This window comes from Zonotrichia leucophrys, chromosome 3, assembly GCF_028769735.1.
Source record: "Zonotrichia leucophrys gambelii isolate GWCS_2022_RI chromosome 3, RI_Zleu_2.0, whole genome shotgun sequence".
Classification (NCBI taxonomy): Eukaryota; Metazoa; Chordata; class Aves; order Passeriformes; family Passerellidae; genus Zonotrichia; species Zonotrichia leucophrys.
This window is the reverse complement of record NC_088172.1, coordinates 36,097,213-36,116,972: the sequence shown is the minus strand read 5'-3', so window position 1 is coordinate 36,116,972 and position 19,760 is coordinate 36,097,213. Positions and strand designations below refer to the sequence as shown.

The window sequence follows — 19,760 nt, the reverse complement described above, 5'->3', positions numbered from 1 at the left end:
GCCAGCCTCCCTCCCCATGCAGCATTCTCTAGCTTCGGCCAGCAGAGAGAGAAATGCAGCTCTGCACTAATCCACCAATATTGACAAGGCTGAGGAGGGCTTTATAAGGCAATTCCACATCCTACAGGCATGGATACAAGGGTAATACCTTCTCACCCAGAGTACTAACAGCATCCTGCAGCCCTCTCTAACCCTACAGAAGAAAAGTGGTTATCAACCAATAGAAAAGTTTTGCAAAAAGGAACAAGTCTGAGTTTAAACAGAATTCTGAAATCTTAGAGTCACAGAATGATTTGGGTTTGAAGGGATCTTCAAAGACCACCTAGTCAAATTCCCCCAAACATTTTTCCCCAGATCAGGTTGCCTAAAGCCCTCTCCATCATAATCTTGAACAGGGATGGGGGCACCCACAGCTTCTCTGGGCATCCTGTTCCAATGTCTCACTACACTGATCATAAAAAATTTCTCTCTTATGCCTAATCTGAACATTTCAGTTTAAAGCCATTACCTCTTGTCCTTTCACTGCAGGTCTTGGCAAAAACTCTCCCTCTGTCTTTAACTCCCCTTCAAGTACTGAAGGGCTGTGACAAGGTCTTCCCTGGGGATCAGGGTGGGTCAGGCTGATTTAGTCCTTAATAAGACAAAAATAAAGTTTGAACCAAGATAATTCTGATACTATACTGGAGAGCAGAAGAGGGTGGACACAGCTGCAGTAGTGAAAAAAAGTAGTAGAAGAGTTTAATTCTCTACCACCTCCACCAGAATTGGCTGGGGACAACAGAAAAGGTAGCACAGCCCATCATCAGGCCAAGCTGACAAAGAAAATGCTCCCACCAGCCACATCTGCCTGGCATAGGCAGCCACCATCAGTCTGAGAGGTTTTCTCAGCCCCCAAACTATTTAGAAGTCACCACAATTCAGGTAACTGTGGAATATGGGCTTCAAGAAAACCAGCAAAGACTCAAGCTACAGTGAAAGACATATGGACACAATTAGGAATCATGTAATGAAAAGGGACAGGCATGAAAACAGAGGCAGAGTCCCACAGATCTCAAGCTCTCATAGTGAGCTTCAGGGCTGTGTCTGCAGGGACAGGAGTTTTGTGACAGTCTCTTTAATCACAGGCTCCTCTCACACTTGAATCAGGCTTGGGGCTGCAGCCTCAGACTTCAGGACACCCAAGGACTGTGGCTCCAAGTGACTGGATGATATTTCATTTCACTGCATGTGATTTCTTTCCCACACGCCTCATTCCCCTTTGTGAACATAAAGGATGGAAACTTTGGCAAAAAGACTCAGAGAAATTCAGGGTGGGCATTAGTAACTATTTTTGACAGTGCTAAAACAATATATGAAAAGGGAGTTTGGGGTTTTTTGTTTTATTTTTGGTGGGGTTTTTTTTGCTGTGATTTGTTGTCCCTGAGTTGCAGCTTAGAGGGGAAAAACAGAAGACAATGTCCCATCTGATGCCTCCCTGATGGAGTGACAGAGGCTGGCTCTGCCAGAGCACTGCAGAAGTTGTGCTTTTGGGAGAGTATTGTTTTTATTTCAGGAGAAAAAAGAAAAAAAAGAGGAAAGAGCAATACCAGAAGGAAAGGGTTTGAATGCTTCCTCAGGCGGCATCATGGAGAAAAGAGATTGCTGTTGTCAAAGGGTGCTTCATTGTTCTGATCTTTCTGAGAAACCTCAAAATAGATCCAGAAATGTAACAAGAACAGAAAACAGATCTGTTTCTTTGACTGCCCATTTGCAGTCTGGCTGGTGAGACACAGAGTACAGCTTAGCAGTGCTAGTTACCCTGGTTAACCCTTGCTCTTGAAAATCACATTTAATAAGAATTTAAAAAAAAAAAGAAAAAAAAAAAAACACTTTGTACCCATCAGGAGTGGGCATATAGAGAAGCCAACTTCCCCTCATGTTAATAACCCCACTGATTTTTAGTGAATTACTCACAAAGTCAGGACTCCCCTCCACTTCAGCATCAGCCCCCTGGCTAATCAATAGCAACTAGTTACTACAATAACAGATCAGGTTCATTTTTCCTTTGGTGCCACATTCAAATATCACACCCACAGTCTGCCCTCCCTGCCAGATTGCTTCAAGCACAAACTTCCATCCAGGACCCAAGCTCCTGGCAATACCTCCAAGATAGAAAAGTAGGATGTAAGAGAGATGCAAGGGCACAAGGATTTCCTTAAGGATCAGAAAATGGCTTTTAACCCAGGAAGCAGTGGGATTTACCCCTCTTAGCATCTTTAGCAAGGCTCCATCTCATGGGAGCAGCTGGAATCAGCTAGGGCTGCACCTCTAATCTCCCAGGGTTAAGGATCCTAAGAAAGAAGAAAAATTGTTGATTAGATAGATAGATAGATAGATAGATAGATAGATAGATAGATAGATAGATAGATAGACAGACAGATAGATAGATAGGGTGGATCCCAAGAGAGCACCCCCAGAGCTCAGCACTGCTCCTGAGCCACAACATCTGCCCAGGAGGCTGCTATAGGCACAGCCATGCTGCTTTCTTGCTGGCACTAGTGTCCAGAGCAAGCTCAGGACTCAGTCCCACCTGCTTGATAAAGCAGCTGGGACATGGCTGCAAACAGCCCCTCAGGAGCCAAAACTGGCATGAAGAAGGACAGACAGAACAAACACAGGTCAGAGGTGAAAAGGTTTGTCTTTCTTTGTCCCCAAAAAAGAGTTTCCTGTGGTCAGATGTTGGGGAGGCTGGTGTGAATAGATACAGATTTTCTGATGGGTAGATGACAGCAGTGCTGAGAGGCAGAAAAGGATCATCTTCCTCACAGGTCAAAGCAGTGACAATTGGCCTTTAATCTTCAATATCCTGCAACAGGCTACTTAATCAGTCTTGTACTCCAATGACTTAAATCAAGATAAACATTTTAAAAACACCTTATCATTCCTGTTCTGATACCGTACTGACCAATCAGCTTGTTTTCCACCCTCAGCAGGCCTTGCTTGAGCAGAAATAATCATCCTCAGCTCCATCACACAGATGCAGGAGCGCTGGGAAAATACACAGGAGGCTGAGTGAACAAAAGGCACTTCAGGCCTGCTGAGGTCAGAATGTGTATCTGTATGGGAGGTTGGACTCATCACTAATCCAGCTCTATTTCTAATGAGATTGGTTCCCATTAGAGCAAAAGGAGATCCATGGCTTAATTTGCCAAGGGGACCATTGTCACAGAGTTTAGGGAAGCAAAATAATCTTATCAGTTTGAACTTGAACCTTGCCCTCCAATTATAGGGACAATGTTTATGAAAAGAGAGATAAAGAGATTTTCATTTATCCAGCAAGAAAAATGGATTGGCTGACACCAAGCATTCAGTTTCCTGCAGCTGCTGATAGACCTTTACAGTCCAGCCCCTGGGCTGTACCATTGCCAAATGCACTACTATCTATGCACAGTAACTCTGCACCAAACCCAGGGCAAATGGCACCAAACACTTTTATAGTCCAACTTATTGGTACAGCAGAGTTTCTCCTCCTGTAGTAAAGCCAAAGTGAAAGCCTGGGGCTGTCAGCTAAAGACAAGCAAATCCACATCAGAAAAATGTTTCACCCACTCTTGCTGAACATCTCTCTGCAACCCTCTCCAACCCATCAGCTCCCCTTGGCTGCTATAGAGGCCATCCTCTTCTGGGAGTGCTGCATCCCCCACACCGCAGCTAAAACAAAGCACATTATGGCAAATAACAGCCAAGCTTCATCTATTCTTTTTCCCATACAACCCATTCCATCCAAGTTGTTTGGCTGAACAAAACCCCAGCTCCCTCCTTTATTGTGAGGCCAACAATGCCGGAGCATGTGAGCACAACGTGGGTCACAGATGTGCGCGCTCCGGCACCACCGCGAGCCGCGGCATCGCCGCACTCACTTTTACAAGGCTGGAACCTCTTTCAGCTGGAATTCAGATGAGCACATAAACCAGGAAGCAAAGGGTGTTAACACAACAGAAGTGGCCCCTGCACAAAGGATACATGAAGAGAGGGGCATGCTTTGGAAACAGTCAGATCAACAACCTCTGTTTCCAAGGGGTTACCCACACAATAAAAATCCAGAGGGAAATAAACTCAACAAATCCCAGAGGGTCTATTTTTAGCAATATCACTTGCACTGCAGGATCTTTATTTGTGCCTTTGAATAGACACACAAACTTTTTTTTCTTCTTTTATGCAGGAACAGAAGCAAGCAAAAAAAAAAAAAAAGAAAATTGGAGGGGGAAATGCCTTCAAAACTCATTTTAAAAGATCTTTTAGAATGTGTTTCAAGGACTGACCCCAAATTTGTAATTCAATTTTAAGAACTCTTATCTCATCCTAAAAGTACTCTCAAAGGATGACTGCTCTAGGGAAAAACAATTAAAAAAAAAAAAAAGAGGAAAAGAAAAAAAAGAAACCACAACCAAAACTATGCAAAACAAAACCCTTCTCACAACTGCACTTTATGGCTCAGATCATATCTGCCAGCTGAAGGTTTCCTATAATATCAACCTCTAGCTCATATTACACATAAAATACAGGTGAAATGTTGCCCTTTCCTTAGTGTACTGTGTCTGGCTGTGATGGAGTTAATTTTTTGTAGCAGTTTATACAGTGCTGTGCTTTGAATCCACAGCCAAAACATTACTGATAATGTTTTAGCTATTGCTGAAGAGCTTTTGCACTGCATCAGCACCTTGTCTGTCCCTCACTCTGCCCTCCCAGCAAATAGATTATAGGGTGCACAAGATTTTGAGAGGGATACAGCCAGGCAGGTGACCCCAGCCAAGCAAAGAGATCTCCCATGCCGTGTAGTGTCATGTTCAGCAATAAAACAGAGTGGAGTGGCATAAATCAGCTTAGAAACTGACTGAGCATCAGCCTGGGTGTGGGAAGCAGTGGTGACGCCTTTGCATCACTTATTTTGCTTTTTTTTTTATTTCATCCACTTCTCTTTCACTATTTTTATGTCATTCCATGAGTTTTCTTGCTTTTAGTCTTCCCTCCCTCTTCCCCTGTCCTACTTGGAGGTAGGAAGGGGAGGCAAGCAAGCAGCTGGGCAGTGCTTGGCTGCCTACAGGGGTTAACCCACAACACTCAGTTCTGTGCACTTGACTTTGCAACTGAAATGTCCATTTTAACCTGTGCAGTCCATTTGCACACAGATAATATAATATTGGAGAAGGAACTGTGTACTGAGTACATTTCTTCCTGCTTACCACAGCTTAAGAGAATAGATAAGGGCCTGCTCCTGGAGAAGAAGGTGGATACTAAAGAATCTCTGAAATATTGGGCAGTTTGAGCTCCTGATGCCAATCTCTCTGCCTTGGATCCTTATCTGTGCAATGCATGTAACATTCCAGACTCCTTCCAGAAGGGTAAGTACATCCCTGTAAGTACATCCCTCACAACAAGCAGAATAGGGTTTAAATAACATAATAGGATTTAAATACCATTAAACATACAGGAAATAAGGCCCCAGGGCTATAAAGAACAGAAGAAAAAAGAAAGCAATTTTAAGGCCACTGTTCTGTGCCCTGGACAACATAGGAATCCCAAGGAATTAGAGAAAAAGAATGTTCTCATTAAAGAGTAAATAAACACTCAAAGGGCTGGACTCAAGCAGTTAAGACTACCTTAATTTTAACATTTCTTAACTTCCAAATGTTTGATTGAATAATAATACTGTTATTCAAATGTTTCACACAAAAGTTAAACATTTTCCAAACCAAACAGCAGAATTTTGTCCCATAGCATCCTGTGGGCACACTGGGCCACAGCAGCACTGCATTTACAGGCCCCACACAGACCACAGAGAGGAGATTTCCCAAAGACTGAGGCCCAAAACAATAATCCATAACCCAGCCACAGGAGCTCAAGTTACCACCTATCACTTTAATTGCACCAAGTCTCTGCACTCTTGGCCCAACACAACTTTTAGGAAGAGCGTGTGAGCCAAAAGCCTTTGCATAATACAGCAAACATGGGAAATTAATGTCAGGAATTGCACCTGCTGTAGAGCACCCTTAATTTCAACACCAGCCCACAGTATGATACAGAAATCACAGAGGAAACATTAGCAGAAAATCCCCACACTGCTATGTTTGTTTCCATATTTATTAATGGGAGTAAAAGCCCACTTTAAACCCTTGAGGCTGATACAAGACATGTTGATAATATCACAGCAGCAAAACCACAGGCATCTGATAGCAGATGAAAATAAAATAAAACAAGCACACTGGGGGTCTCAGAGTAGGTGGTCTGAATGGCCCCTTCTTGACAAGCAGCACCATCAGGTACCCAGTTTGTCAAGGATTTTGTCTATCTCACCTGAAGTCAGCTCCCTCTCACACCCTGAGCATTCTGATTCTTGTATGGGCTGCTGGGGGAGTGAAAAAATCCCTCTTCTGGCAAACAGTGTACTGATATCAGGTCAAAAGTTGGTGCACAAAAGTACACAGTGAAGTTTTTTGATTGTAAATGGCTGAGGAATCTCCTCTAGGTCTCTAGGCCTTCTTCTCTAAATACAACATTAAAAAAGAAAATGTATTTTTAAATCTTTCTTCCTCTTTGTTAAGAATGTGAGATACTTTACCAACAGCTGGATGTGAGCTCCACTGCCTGCCACAACTAAAGTGCTTGGACAACATCTACTGCAAATTCCTCAGCAGCACCTACATGCATCTGTTCATTCAAACACACTTCTGACACCTGAGCTCTCAGAGGGTTTGGCCAAACTGCAGCTCACACACACACTGCTCCATCTTCATGCAAGGATCCAGATGGATCCAAGAGGGATTATTGAACAGCAAGCCTCAGCATCCAAAGGAACCCCATCAACACTGACACCACAATTCAAGAGCACAGAGCATATCTGAAAAGTCTCAGCCAAGATTTATTTTCCTGTGCAACCCAGAACTACCAACTCATCATTGTCTCTCTGATGTGAGAAGACACACACTGAGCTCCAGGCAGCCAGGCACTGCACACACTGAAAGAGGAGACATTCACAGTTTTAATTACTACAAATGAGTTCATACCCTCAGTTAGTGAGCTGAGCCAGGCACATTTGGATTAGCCCAAACCCAGGCTGAAAGAGTCACAATTCACCATCCATCCTCGGGCAAAAGAAGCAGCAAAGTAAATAAATAATAATAACAGGTAACCCAAGCAGCTCTCTTAAGCACGTTCCTAATTATTACTCCTACACTAGTTTTAATCTGCAAGAAGATGAGTTGGGATTTATTTCTGTGGTTCTGTTCATTCTGTACAGCTTTTGGCAAGCCAGCAAAGCTGCCTCACAGCTGAGCAGATTTTGGCCTGTGGCTGCCTTTTGAAAGAGCACAAAAATCCCAGAGAGCAGCAATGCTGGATCAATGAGGCACAGCACTGGCAAGGACAGAAGGAACCTTGTAGTATTGTACCAAACCATCCTGACCAAAAATCCTCTCAACCACTTTGAGGGACACATTGGCTCTGTTCCTGCAGGCAGTCACACACCTTTCAAGGGACACAATCTGTGAAACTCTTGGGTACCTGTATAAAGAAATTACAAGAGCACAAAAAACCAAAACAAAATGGGCAGTTGCTTTAAATGGTCCATCCCCCCACCCCCGGGGATTGGGATTGCTATTTTGGAACAGAAAACAGAAAGTTCAATCTCTACCTGCACAAACATGCCAAGCACAAGCAGCCAATCTCAAATAAGACATGTAAACAGCCCTGTGTTGGCCAACTAAATCACTGCACACCCACCTAAACACAGCCCAGGCCAATCTTCAGCTCTGAACACTGAGCACTTTGGGAGATCAGGCTGTGTTTAAATTAGCATCAACAAAGGATCAGCACAGTGCCAAGTGTAAATACACAGTTTTTCTCCTCCTGCAGAGACTGAGCTTATTCTCCCCACCCCCAGATGAAATTGTGAGTTTAGCTTCTAAGTATCTCAGTTGAAAAAATAATAAGTCAAAATTTTCACTTTTTTATTTTTAGTTGACCAAACTAAAAATATAAAATTTGTGGCATATAAAATCTGCTTTCACAGTGCCTTAAGTCAGGGAAAATTTTTACCTGAGGATATAAACAATTGCTTTCTTTAATTCTGCAGCATTTGTATCCCTGATAACAGAGACATAGGAAGAATGCTGCAAGGACCATTTCCTCAAATTGTCTGTGCATCTAGTGGGATACTGGGATACTTTGAAGTTATTAAAACTACCACAGCAGATTCTTTTTTTTCTTTTTTTGTTACTACTAATTAAATAAAGTCTTCCTGGTACTAACAAAAGTCTTCATCATTTTCTGGGCTCCTGCAATTGGTAGATACAATATAAATACTGCCAGTCCAGTCATCACCCAGATGTTGGGGTCCCTGAGGTCCCTTGGCTCCTGCTGGCAGCTCTGATGGCCAAACCAGAGGATTTCCAATCATGAGACATCCTGGCACCCACAGCAGCCCCATCCATCCCTCCCAGACTGTGTCTCCTTTCCCCGGCTCCACAAACACCAGCCAGCAGCTGTGTTTTTGCAGCAGTAACAGCAGTGCCCCTGGTGACTGCCCAGGACCACAAACACAAGGAATTGGAAGCACGTGTTTGTCATCCTGCAGCTCAATTTGCTCCCCTCAGCTGTCAGTAAAAGTAAATGCTGAATATTTTTACAGTCAGCAGGCACAGAGTCTCCCCTCACAGCATTTTCATCACAACTGTTGGGAAACCCACAGTGTTTTCTGGAGCATGCCTCCATACAGAGGTGGACAGAAACCTGCATCTTTGCTTAAAATGGTATTTGGTATGGGTAACATGGCTTTGTTGATACCATGAAGCTGCATCGCTGCTGATAAACCAGAACAACTCTCTCAGGCACCAAAATAGCCCCAGCCTCTGTGATGATTCTTTTCCTGCTCTCCCAAGAGTAGCAGATCTGGCACTGGATACCCACCCAAACTCCTACTGATTTCCTCCTCCAACACCTCCCAGCTCTCTGAGGTCTTTAGACTCTTTTCCACAGAGTCGAACAGACACATGTGACACAAACCCCAGCTGCAGCTTCCTCCTGTGAGGACCCCTCAGCCATGGCTCCCAGACACAGCCACCCCCTTCAGCTCCCACCCCATGCAGCCACATCTCCAGAACGTTATCAGAAGAGGCCAAGTGGTTTTAAAGCAGCTTTGATGAGGTTTTGGATTTTGTCAGCTCTGCAAAGGAGAATTTCTGTACCCCAGCATGGGCAGTTTGCCCTCAGTAAACCAAACTGCAGCCCAGGCAGCTGGGATGGATGGAGTAGCACATTCAGCCTCCAGCTGAGGAGGAAAAGATCACCTGGGGCAGGGACCTCTCTAAGCAGCAAACTGAGGTCCATCCTACCTCATCATTCAGAGCCCTTCCCCAAGACAAAATATGGAGGTGGCCTGGACATGGCCCAGGCTTTAACCAAAGCCTAAAGCATGTCTGTTTGCCCCTAAGGTCAAAAATTCAACCTTCATTACTGAGTTACAATTTATTTTCCAGTGTGGTGCTATATCTACCTTTCTCTTGAAAATTCCCTCTTTTACAGCCTGAAACCTTCAACACATGGAAATCCTGGATCCCCCTTGACACCATGGACCCATTCAGGGCTATTAGGCATTCAGAAGCTGTTAGCATGTAGATTTTGATGATAATTTGGTGAATGGAGTTGTCAAACAAATTGCCTTTATTATGGACTGATTAAATGCAATCAGGGAGAAGTGCCTTTCCCCTCCCCAACTCCAGCCCTCATCACTCAAACAAACACACTGAGCCAATTAGCAGGGAGGTGGCAAGAGCAGCTTTCACTTGAAACCTGATATTCTTGGGGAAAAGAGGAAAAAAAAAAAAACCAACCAATCGCCACCACCAACAATAATAACAACAGCAACAAAAATCTTTATGCTTTCAAAACCAAAATGAGCCTCCAGGGAGAGGTTCCAAAAGCTACCCAGGGCTCACCTGCAGGGTGTGGATGGGAGTTACCTGTGTTCATCTGGCTCCATGCCACATCAGCTCCCTTAAGCACAGTGCTGCTCACATTCAGCTTGTGCCAAAATCTAATGCAAAGAACATAAACATTAAAGCAGACCCAAGGGGAGCAGCACTACCAGGGCTGGTTTTTCTTTTAGCTGGGTTTTCCTGTGTCAAAAAAGGCACTAGCTCCCAGCCAAGCTGTTTCCATGCCTAGAAACCTAAGTTTTTGGCTTAGGTGCTTGCAGTGGATTCTCTGATGTCTGTAAATGCTTGAGTTCACAACCCTTTCTGCAGTATGGAGGGACCTGTCTCCATTAACATGAAACTTGTGGTAATCCTACAGATCTGATGCCACCATCCTTCTGCCCAACATGCCTGAAATCAGCTAATAAACAGGAAAATCCTTGAGGAGAATCAGAGCATGGCATAACAACACAAGTTTAATTCCTTGCAGGTATGCAGCTGGAAGTTAAATGGTCATATTGGCAGCTGTGGGCAGAGCAAACTTCAACATGTGTTTGCATGACAGCTTCAGAGAAAGGAACATCGTGGCTGAGTAGAGAGAGCACACAGGATATGAGCAATAGCTGTTGACTAAGCTTTCAATGCCTGCATTCAAAGTTAGCACCAAAGCCTACTTTCGGCCCCATTTTCATTAACCTTGCCCCTCTGAGGAGCAAGGCCTGTACACAGCACATGGATCACTGCTTCCCAGAGCCCATGCAGAGGAGCTATGGCACAGCTTCCCCTGGCAGGGCCAAGGGCATTGCTCTTAGACTCTCACTAAAATTAGAAAGGGACTAAAACAAAGGTCAAGTTTTATCAAACAGCAAGGATTTTGGAGAATTCATTGCTGCTGCAGAGATTAGCACTAGAGCTTTATGGTTAATGTACTGAGATTGAAAAGACCAGATTCTTACCCCACAACTCATCACAGTCCTCAAGTATCACCTTTAACATTAGAGGAAAGTGACACATCAAGACAGCAGGTTCTAAGTCTTCAAACAGTCCTGAGCACAAGAACAGATCACAGAATGAGATTAAACCAAGAGTTGATTCTACAAGCAGCCACAGAGAAAAAGTCCAGGTCATCTTAAGAAGTGGCTGCAAAGTGCCTGATAAGTCCACTTTCTCCCTCAGGATCTGCTTCCTACCCCCACACCCTGCTACAAACATCAATGTTTAAAGAACTATTAAAGAAAACAACTTCAAAACTCTTCACATAGTTCAAATACTTCACTTAAAAGGAATTTGAATTCTTACATCTCAGATTGCACCAGTCCCCAGCAGGACACGCACTGCTCATGTTCACATTGTGGCATTTGAGCTGTTCAAACAGGAGGGATGGAGTGTGCTGTGTGCTCAGGGGTAAGAATTCCCCACCAGCCCTGCTTGTGCCCTCTTGTGAGAGCTGAGACTCAGTTAGCCACATCTCTGGGCACCTTCTCAGGGTGTGCCTTGCCATGACCTACATGAAAATCAAATCCTCCTGCAGCTGAGAGACACATCCCTTGAAGACCCAGCCAGTGGAGAGTACTGGGAGCAGTGGGATGTGGTTGGGTTTGAAGTCCTTGGTGAGTCTTTTACCCAGCCCTATTGCAGAGCTGCAGCATGAGAGTCAGGTCAGTGCTGCTGACTTATGATCTGATTAGAGCTCAAGACTGGTTGTCCCTGAGCTTCTCCCTCCAGGGCTGAACCCACAAACTCTGGCCCCCACCACACAGCCATGGCCTATTACAAACAGCAGCACCTCCTTGGTAATGCTGGGTCAAACCAAGCTGAGAAGCCAGAGAGGTTTTGCAGCTATACAAGGTCTACAGGACTGAGTTTTAAACCCCCATTCTTCCCCAAAGAGCATCAGCTGCTGTCTCTGGACAGTAGTGCTATTCATTTGCAAGCTGGAAAAGCCTTTACATCCCAAAGAGCTGTGTCATCTCCCTGCAGCACCAACTGCTGCAGAAACCTCTGTGGGATCACAGCAAGCCTTACATTCCTCTGCAGTAATACCAATACAAATCCACTCATCTCCCTGGGGGGCAGACAATTTATGTTTTGGATGCCATCCACCTCTAGGTGGGATGGCATACAGTAAAGCTGTAAGTTGCCCCCAAAGATTTTCACCTGTTCAATTCCAGTCATGCCAGAGAAGAATTCAGAACATGCTGAAGTACAGAAAAGGGTATAAAAGGACAGAAATAATTACAGTCAAATAATATTAGAAGGATGTCCTCCTTCCATTCCTTAAGCTAGCTGACAATTCACTTACAGGGATAAGAGTGACAAACAAGATTCTCTATCAGGTAGGAAGAGTTCCCTGGGCTGCTGCTCCTTCAGAGAGGCACACAGTGCAAACCCTCATGCATTGCAGGGAGTGCAAATGTGCTGGGAAAGCATAAGGTGTGATTTGGGAAATGCTGTACCTTTCCCTACCCCTTATCATCTTGTGGGTGCTCAGCTCCTGAGCTTACAAAACTACATTTGAGCTGCTACACACTGGGTACAGCCCTTTCCTGCAGCAAATCATGTTTCCTGTCCTGCAAGGTACAGTCAGTCCAACAAGACTGGGGACATTTGCCAAGCCTGCTATCAGGAAACATAGGTTGGACCTGGCAGAAGGTTTCAACAGCTATGGAAACTCATGGGAGGTTGTGCTGTGGGGATTACAGACCCTTGCCACACACATATGCAGGGATACAAGCCACCCCTCTTCTCCCAAAGCATGATAGTTCACTTGGATGCTACAGAAAACATTATTTTGTTATCAGCAACTTTCTTATCCATTTTTTAAAAGAACAGCATCTGGTCCCCCTGCCAGCACCACTGAAGCCTATCTAATTTCCTTCCACTGTTGCAGCTATGTTGTACAAACACGATGTAAAGCACCCTTGCCCTGGGACACCTGGACACATTTTAATGCTTGGCAATTTGGCCTGGCTGGGAAAACTTTATCTACATTTCAGAAAGACAGCTCCTTTCCCCACTGCAGCTTTTGCTCCCATCATGCCTAGTCCATGCACCCCTTCTGAATCAACTTGCTTGCAAGCAGGAGCACAGAGAAAGCCCAGTGCCAAGAAAAGCATAAAAGCACACCAGAAACAGGGAAATGCCTCAGTCCTTTCCATTCAGAGGCAGATCTGCCTTGAATGGGAGCCCCCAGGACTGATGTGCCCCCAAAGGAGACTGAATCACAGGCAAGCCAGCCCCCTTCAATTCACATTAAGACTTCCAGCACCGTACATATTCTTTCCCCCACCCTCCACCACAAGCTCCTCCTTTCTAATACAAATTTCCCACAGCACACAGACACATGCACTCCTAGGCAGTGAGCAGCAGTGCTGGGATGTGTTGAAACCCAAGTCCAGTGAGGTTCAACCCTTGCAAATGTCTCTTTTTCATCAGCAAACTATAATTGGCAGCTCTTATCCACTACAAGAGTTTTGCAAAACACCCCTAAAGAGTATGCCAGGCTAGTTATTCACACTAAGACCCAAAATTAGAACCAATATCCTAAAAGAAAAGTGGCCCTCACTGGGCACTCCCAAGCAAACTGACTAGCCCTGCTGAAGCTGCAAAATGAATTCTGTTGTTTTCTCAGGTCCACATGCACATCCCGAAAGAACAGAAGCAGAAATATAATTTTAAATCAACTAGTGCAGCTATAAAGTTATAAAACTTACATGGGACTCCAGACTTTGAAAGTGCTGGGTATTTACCTGCTGTGTACAACTCCAAACAAGTGCTATCAACATTTTTAGATTCAGAAGATATTATTAAATTAGACTTTTTCTTGCAGTTTAAGAGAGCACAGGCTCAGAATATAATTTGTTCTGTGCATGCACCTCCTTTATCTCAGCTCAGGGGGCTTTTGCAACAACCAGGAGCTATATGTTAAGAGGAGGGAATCTGGCTCACTACAAAATAATTCAGACTTGCTATGTTAGCTTTAATTTACACCCTAAACCATCCCAGTCTCCTAATCCGCCTCTTTTCACTCCTGTGAGAAACACAGCACAAAACGTGCTAAAAATTTACACAGGTTAATACCATTCCTGCTACAAACTTACACAAGTTAACACTATTGTTTCTCTTGTTCCCAAAGTTAGTCAGACGAACTCTTTAGAAATAGGTTTGCTAATTATTGAGAAAGGCTTTTAAGAAACTCAAAATCCTCTCACGGAAGACACTTTTCATCTTTGGCTTATTTTTAAAAGATTAAAATTACTTCCCACATAACTATCCCAGATCTGCTCACATCCCCTTTCCCCGAGCTGCTCCTGAGCACTGGGATGCACGAGCAGCACACGGAGGGATCGGCGCTTCTCCCTACCTGAGAAGTCTGCAGAAGTCTTGGCAAAGTTGCTGAAAGCTGTCAAGCACATGAGTCCTAGGAGGAAGGTGGAGGTGGGCAGCACATCTGGGCAGCACATCCTTAGGTGTCCTCACGGCTCGTTTTCTTCCCGAGGAAAGGAAAGCGGTTCCTGTCCCTGCCCAGCACTCCTCATTGCCCGGAGAGCAGCGTTAGTCCCATTGCTGGGAAGGCTCGCAGCCAGCGGCCGGGAAGGAAAAGCACTCGGCACACACGCACACACACACACATCCCTGGGAGTGAATGAATCCCGGCTGACGAATGAGACAGACCTACCTGAGCCTTGGCGGAGTTCCCAGGGTCCTAAAAGGCACCTCTTCACCTCTTTGCCCAAATTTGCTGCAGCCTTGTGCAGCTGTCCAGCTGTGGCACTGCGAGCTGCACTGGGGGGCAGTCGGGGAAAGGGGTGCCCGAGGGGCTGGGTTGGAGGAGCCCAGCTATTGTTGGATTAGACATGCAGGGCTCTTGTCTCTCTGGCACAGACAGACAGAAGGATGAGCAGTTTTCAAAGTAGGGAGCCCAAAGCAAAGCATCTGAATTCACATGGATTTCTGCTCTGACAGGTATTTGCAGATGCTGCTGAAATCAGTGTGAGCAGCACTGTCCTGCCAGACTGGTGACAGGAAAATTCTGTGTCCCCTCTTGAGAGTGATCCTACAGTGGAGGAGACTTTGCACAGGCCCAGGGATCAAACCCTCCTGGATATCACTGCAGGACTGGGACTGGTGTCAGCCACATATCCAAAACTCTCTTATCTTTTGACAGCAGAAAGCCATGCCAGGCTCCCCTAACCCACTGGACTCCTCTATCCTCCATCAAACTCAACAGAGGGTTTTTCAGCAGATCCAGACCTGTGGTTTTCATAGAATTGTGGAATGGTTTGGGTTGGAAGGGAGTTTATAGACCATCTAACTCCAGCCTCCCCACCAGAGGCAGGGACACCTTCCACTAGACCAGGTTGCTCCAAGCCCCATCCAACCTGGTCTTGAGATCCAGGAGTCCTGGCTCCTTCCTTAGCAATTATTTTAACTTCCTAACATGGCTCTAGATGCACATTGAGTACTGCTCACCCTACAGAGTTAAAGGAAGGCTCCAGCTCACCTGGAAGCACATCCAGTATTTGATCCTGCCTGATTTTCATCCATATCCTGGCAGCATCAAGCTAGTTATGTTAATTTGAAAGAGCTGAGAACTGGGGACACAGATAGATGGGTACAGGAAGGATGTCCTGGGCTTTGGTCACCAGCCTTAGCTGCAGCTCAGCCCTATGTTTGCACGTAAATAATGGCCATATCCCACATATCCAGGCTAGGGCAGGAGCTGAGTGTTGGTGCAGAGAGAGGAGGGTGTATTTCACAGGCAAAGCCAGCACCAGCCATTTAGCAGCCTGTGTATCCATACATTCAAACTAAGGAGCTGTGCTGTGTGGGGCTGCCAAGGGCGGCAGCCACGGGGCCAGGCTCAAACACAGCTGCTGAACAAAGCTGCAGCACCTATCCAGCAAAAATAACCTCAGTGGAAACACCCAAGGAAAAACACAAGTGGTTTTGACTCCTCTGTCCTGTTCATCCACAAGAAATTAAGTGGAGCTCTCCAAAAACATTGATTTTAGAGATAAAAACAAGTGTAAGAATGTGAAAGACATTTTCAAGAGTGGTGCCATGAATACCAGAGTAATTTTTTACCACCAGAAGTCTGTCCTAGGATGGTCTGTGGTCTGTGTACTAGAAGCAGACCCCAAGGGGAGCTGTAAGTCCCATTGCCCTGTTTGCCTTCTGCCCATACAGCCACTTGCTCAAGTTCCAAGCAGCCACACAGAGGATGACAGCAGAGTGGTAAATCTGGAGTTCGAGCTCAAATCCTGTCCATGACCACAGGAACAAGAGGCTATTCTGGTCTGATCTGCACCTAAGCACAGACCACAACACCTTTCACACTCTGAGGGTCTCCCATGAAGCTGCAGATGAGTCTCCCCAAGGACAGAGGTGGCTCTGGGCTGCCCTAACAGCACAGACACAGCCTGAGATCCAACGGGCTCTGTAAAATCCAGCCCCAAGTCCCTTCTCTCTGCAGACAATTCTGCCCCCTTACTTTAAGCAGAGGGCTGATTAAGCAAGATAAAAAAACAGGAGCTTCTACAGGCTGCCTTGCTCTTTATTTCACCTGGTACTTTAATTCCACCAGGAGCTTCTACAGGCTGCCTTGCTCTTTATTTCACCTGGTACTTTAATCCCACCTGCCAAACCCCTCTGATGCATGCTTTTCCAGGGCTGACCTAAGTTTTAAAGAGAAAATAAATACCAGGAGATTTGACTCCTGGCATCTATGTATAATTCTTGTCTCACCTAGTTCTGCTACCCTTGCCAAGAGGAAGATTCACCACTGCTGTTTTACAGGCATGAGATAACCATACCCATTACCAGATTATCAGTCCAAGCTCCTTATGAGCAAGACAAAGAAACAATAGGACCCCTGGAAATTTAGCAGCCTCTGGAAAAGGGAAGCACTATTTGCTGAAAAGAGCCCACCCTGTTAGCAGGTGTTGATTTTACTGATTAAAGGGTAATTAGGTTTGGCTGACTCGGTATATGGGGAAGAAAAAAAAACTTCTGGTGACAAAGGGCTTAAGGCTAAACACAGGCAGTGTGCTTGAGCAGCCCTTAAGGTTAATGTGAATAAAGCCAAACTAAAGGGGAGGGTGTTGTCCTCTGAGGGCTTTTTTTAAAGTAAGTCTGTACAGATGCCTTCCAAAAGGAAAGAAGAAAGAAACTCTTGCCAAAAAGAACAAGGAAAAAAAAAAAGAAAAGAAACATTGGCCTTTGAGAAACAGCCAATTCAGTTAAAGTCCATCTCCATAATGCCCTTATTCCCTGGGGCATGTGGGAACATCAGCTGTGTTTGCAAGGCAAAGAGGCCACCTGTCCCAGCACAGCACAGATAAAGGATGTCTGTCATGGGCAGTCTCATGGGGTAAACACGAATCAAGGCAACACCAAAATGGAACTTTACTTTTAGGAGTAACAGCCCTTGAAATCCATCCATGCCTTCAAATACCTCTCTGGGGATAGGTAATAACACATATAATGATATACATTCTCTTGCATCCCTTGCCCCCAAAGCCACCCAGAAGAGGGAATCGGCCAGTACTGATGCAGTCCACCATTATATCTTAGCTTGCAGGAATGATATTTGCTCTCCCTCCCTCCACAGATTAACTGTGGAGAAGTCTCACTAAGTCTAAGATGCTTAACAACTGTACCCCAGTCCTCCTTTTAGACTATGTTACTTAAGTGCATTTTTCTCTCCTCCCATGCTCCTCTCCTTCTCCTGCTGCACATAAAACTGCAATATCTGAAACATGCATGTAAATTCCCAAAGTACAGTTAAGTACAGCTGCAACTGAGCAACTGAGGCAGTGAGAAAGGAAGTAATTTGTCATTCAGTTTTGTGACCCCAACATTATCCAGTTCATAAATAGTAATCAGGAATGGACCCAGTTAGGATGATTCCCAGTTTAATGCTGTTTGTGCTGATCTTGCTTCCTTTCAGGGCTGATTTTTGGTAATGCTTTCTCATTTTTTACTGATCTGGCACCATTAACCTCTTCCTTGCTGATTAAACCATCAACAGCTAAAGGCTGGTCAGTAGAAGCCTGGACCAGGAATAGATCTCAGCTAGAGAACCAGTTGAAGGATTGAAGTCCTGTTTGTTTACACAGTCACATGCAGATTTATTAGTACAAATTTTCTAAAACTACTCTTTCTTTCTAACCCTAGTAACATTACTCACTTCTTACAGTTTTTTTCCACAAAGTCTCAAAGCACTCTCCAAAAGGCCTTTGTTGCATTCTGCCATTTCACACATGGACAAAGAACAGTCATATGTTTAAGGTCAATACTTTTTCAATGTCAGCCAGGGGAAATTGACAGAGATAAGAAAATATTAAATACTTTTTAAGTCCAGCCAGAGCTCTTTCCACTGGGCCACATTCCTTCTAAATGAATGTAAATTAATAACAAAATATATGTGCATTTATATCTACAGAAAGAAATGTAAACTGGGTGGTCAGAGCTTCAATATAAAATAGCAAAGTTTCCCAGCAGAGTACAGCTCTTTGTTTCCTTTTTTTCTTAATCTTTCCCCTAAGAGTGTATTATGGAAACAGATGGGGTTACTCATGGAAGTAAGCACTGTTTGCTTTCATCAATTTGAAGGCAGAGGACTTCACATAATGCAGTTTTGCAATACAACACCAAGTATCTCACAAGTAAAATCCATATTCAATGCTAAACAACAGCTGTGCAGAATATTCAAACTCAAAAGCCTTTGAAGTTTTCACATTTTGTGTCACTCAATCACTTCAGTTTACAAAACGAACATAAAACCTGGAGGACTTTGCTCCATACTGGGAAAGGTTTCAAGTGGGGGTAGTGCTTCAACCAAATTCTGTGTAGTGTAAAAGCCTCAAGTGATGCACTTATCCCACTGAAACATTGGGAAACTGAACAAAGTGGTGCAAAATCCTCCAATGCATGAAAATGTCAAAAGTAAAATATTTGACTACAAAGTGATCCACAACAAAGCTGAAAACTTTCTCCTCATGCCTCACCAAGTAACTGGTGTTGAAACCTCTCTCAGTTGGCATTCTCTTCATTCTAATGATTCCATGTCCTGTGTCAGAGGGTACTGTGTGATCTGGTGATTTTCCTGGGACTGGAGTATCCATTTGGGTTTAGCTGGTACCTTATGCACAGGATGTCAATCCCTGTATTAGAACTACAGGAATCTGGAGTCACCTTGATCTTTGTACTACACTGCAAGTCACATAAAGGTTTAAAGAGACAAGTTTCACTGAGACCTTCAGGACCTTCAATGTCTTCTGATAGCTGTAGAGTGAAACTGTTCTCCACTTGACCTGACTCATAAGTCCTCTTCTAACAGTTTTCTGGGTAGATTTCTCCATTAATTGGATGATGGTGGGTACTGGCTTTACTGTTTTCTACCCCTATCTTTCCATTAGTATATTCAATAGCTCTTTGGGAGTGCTTCTTAGATGAGAGGCTCAATTTGACACCTGAGGACACCTGTCTCTGACCTCCTTGGTCTTTGCCTTGAAGAGCAGAGACATCCCATCTGGTTCAATGTGAGCAGCATATGTTTTTCCTATTATCTCACCTATGGTCATCAAGGGAGAATCGTCTCAATCCTACTGCTATGTAGGCATGAGTCACTTCAGGTTACAGATCCCTTTTAATCTGGAACTCCACTAGGTTCTTCCCTTCTGTTTTTCCTGTTTTACTATCAACCCTCATAAATAATTTACACTGTCCCTAATTTCCACAGGAACCAGGATTGTTTCTCAGATTAACTTGTTTAGAAATTCTCTGCCTGTCCTGTGGAAGTAACAT

The 19,760-nt window shown here is 44.5% G+C and overlaps 1 protein-coding gene across 1 annotated transcript in view; it reads right to left on the bottom strand.

The window, feature by feature from the left end:
• EVA1A (eva-1 homolog A, regulator of programmed cell death) overlaps positions 1-14,487 on the bottom strand; it is a 203,926-nt gene extending 189,439 nt beyond the window's left edge. The window contains exon 1 of the mRNA XM_064706873.1: positions 14,314-14,487. Within this exon, the coding sequence (XP_064562943.1) occupies positions 14,314-14,413 (100 nt within the window). The 5' untranslated portion in view covers positions 14,414-14,487. The remainder of the gene's footprint in view (positions 1-14,313) is intronic.
• Between the last annotated feature and the right edge of the window lie 5,273 nt (positions 14,488-19,760).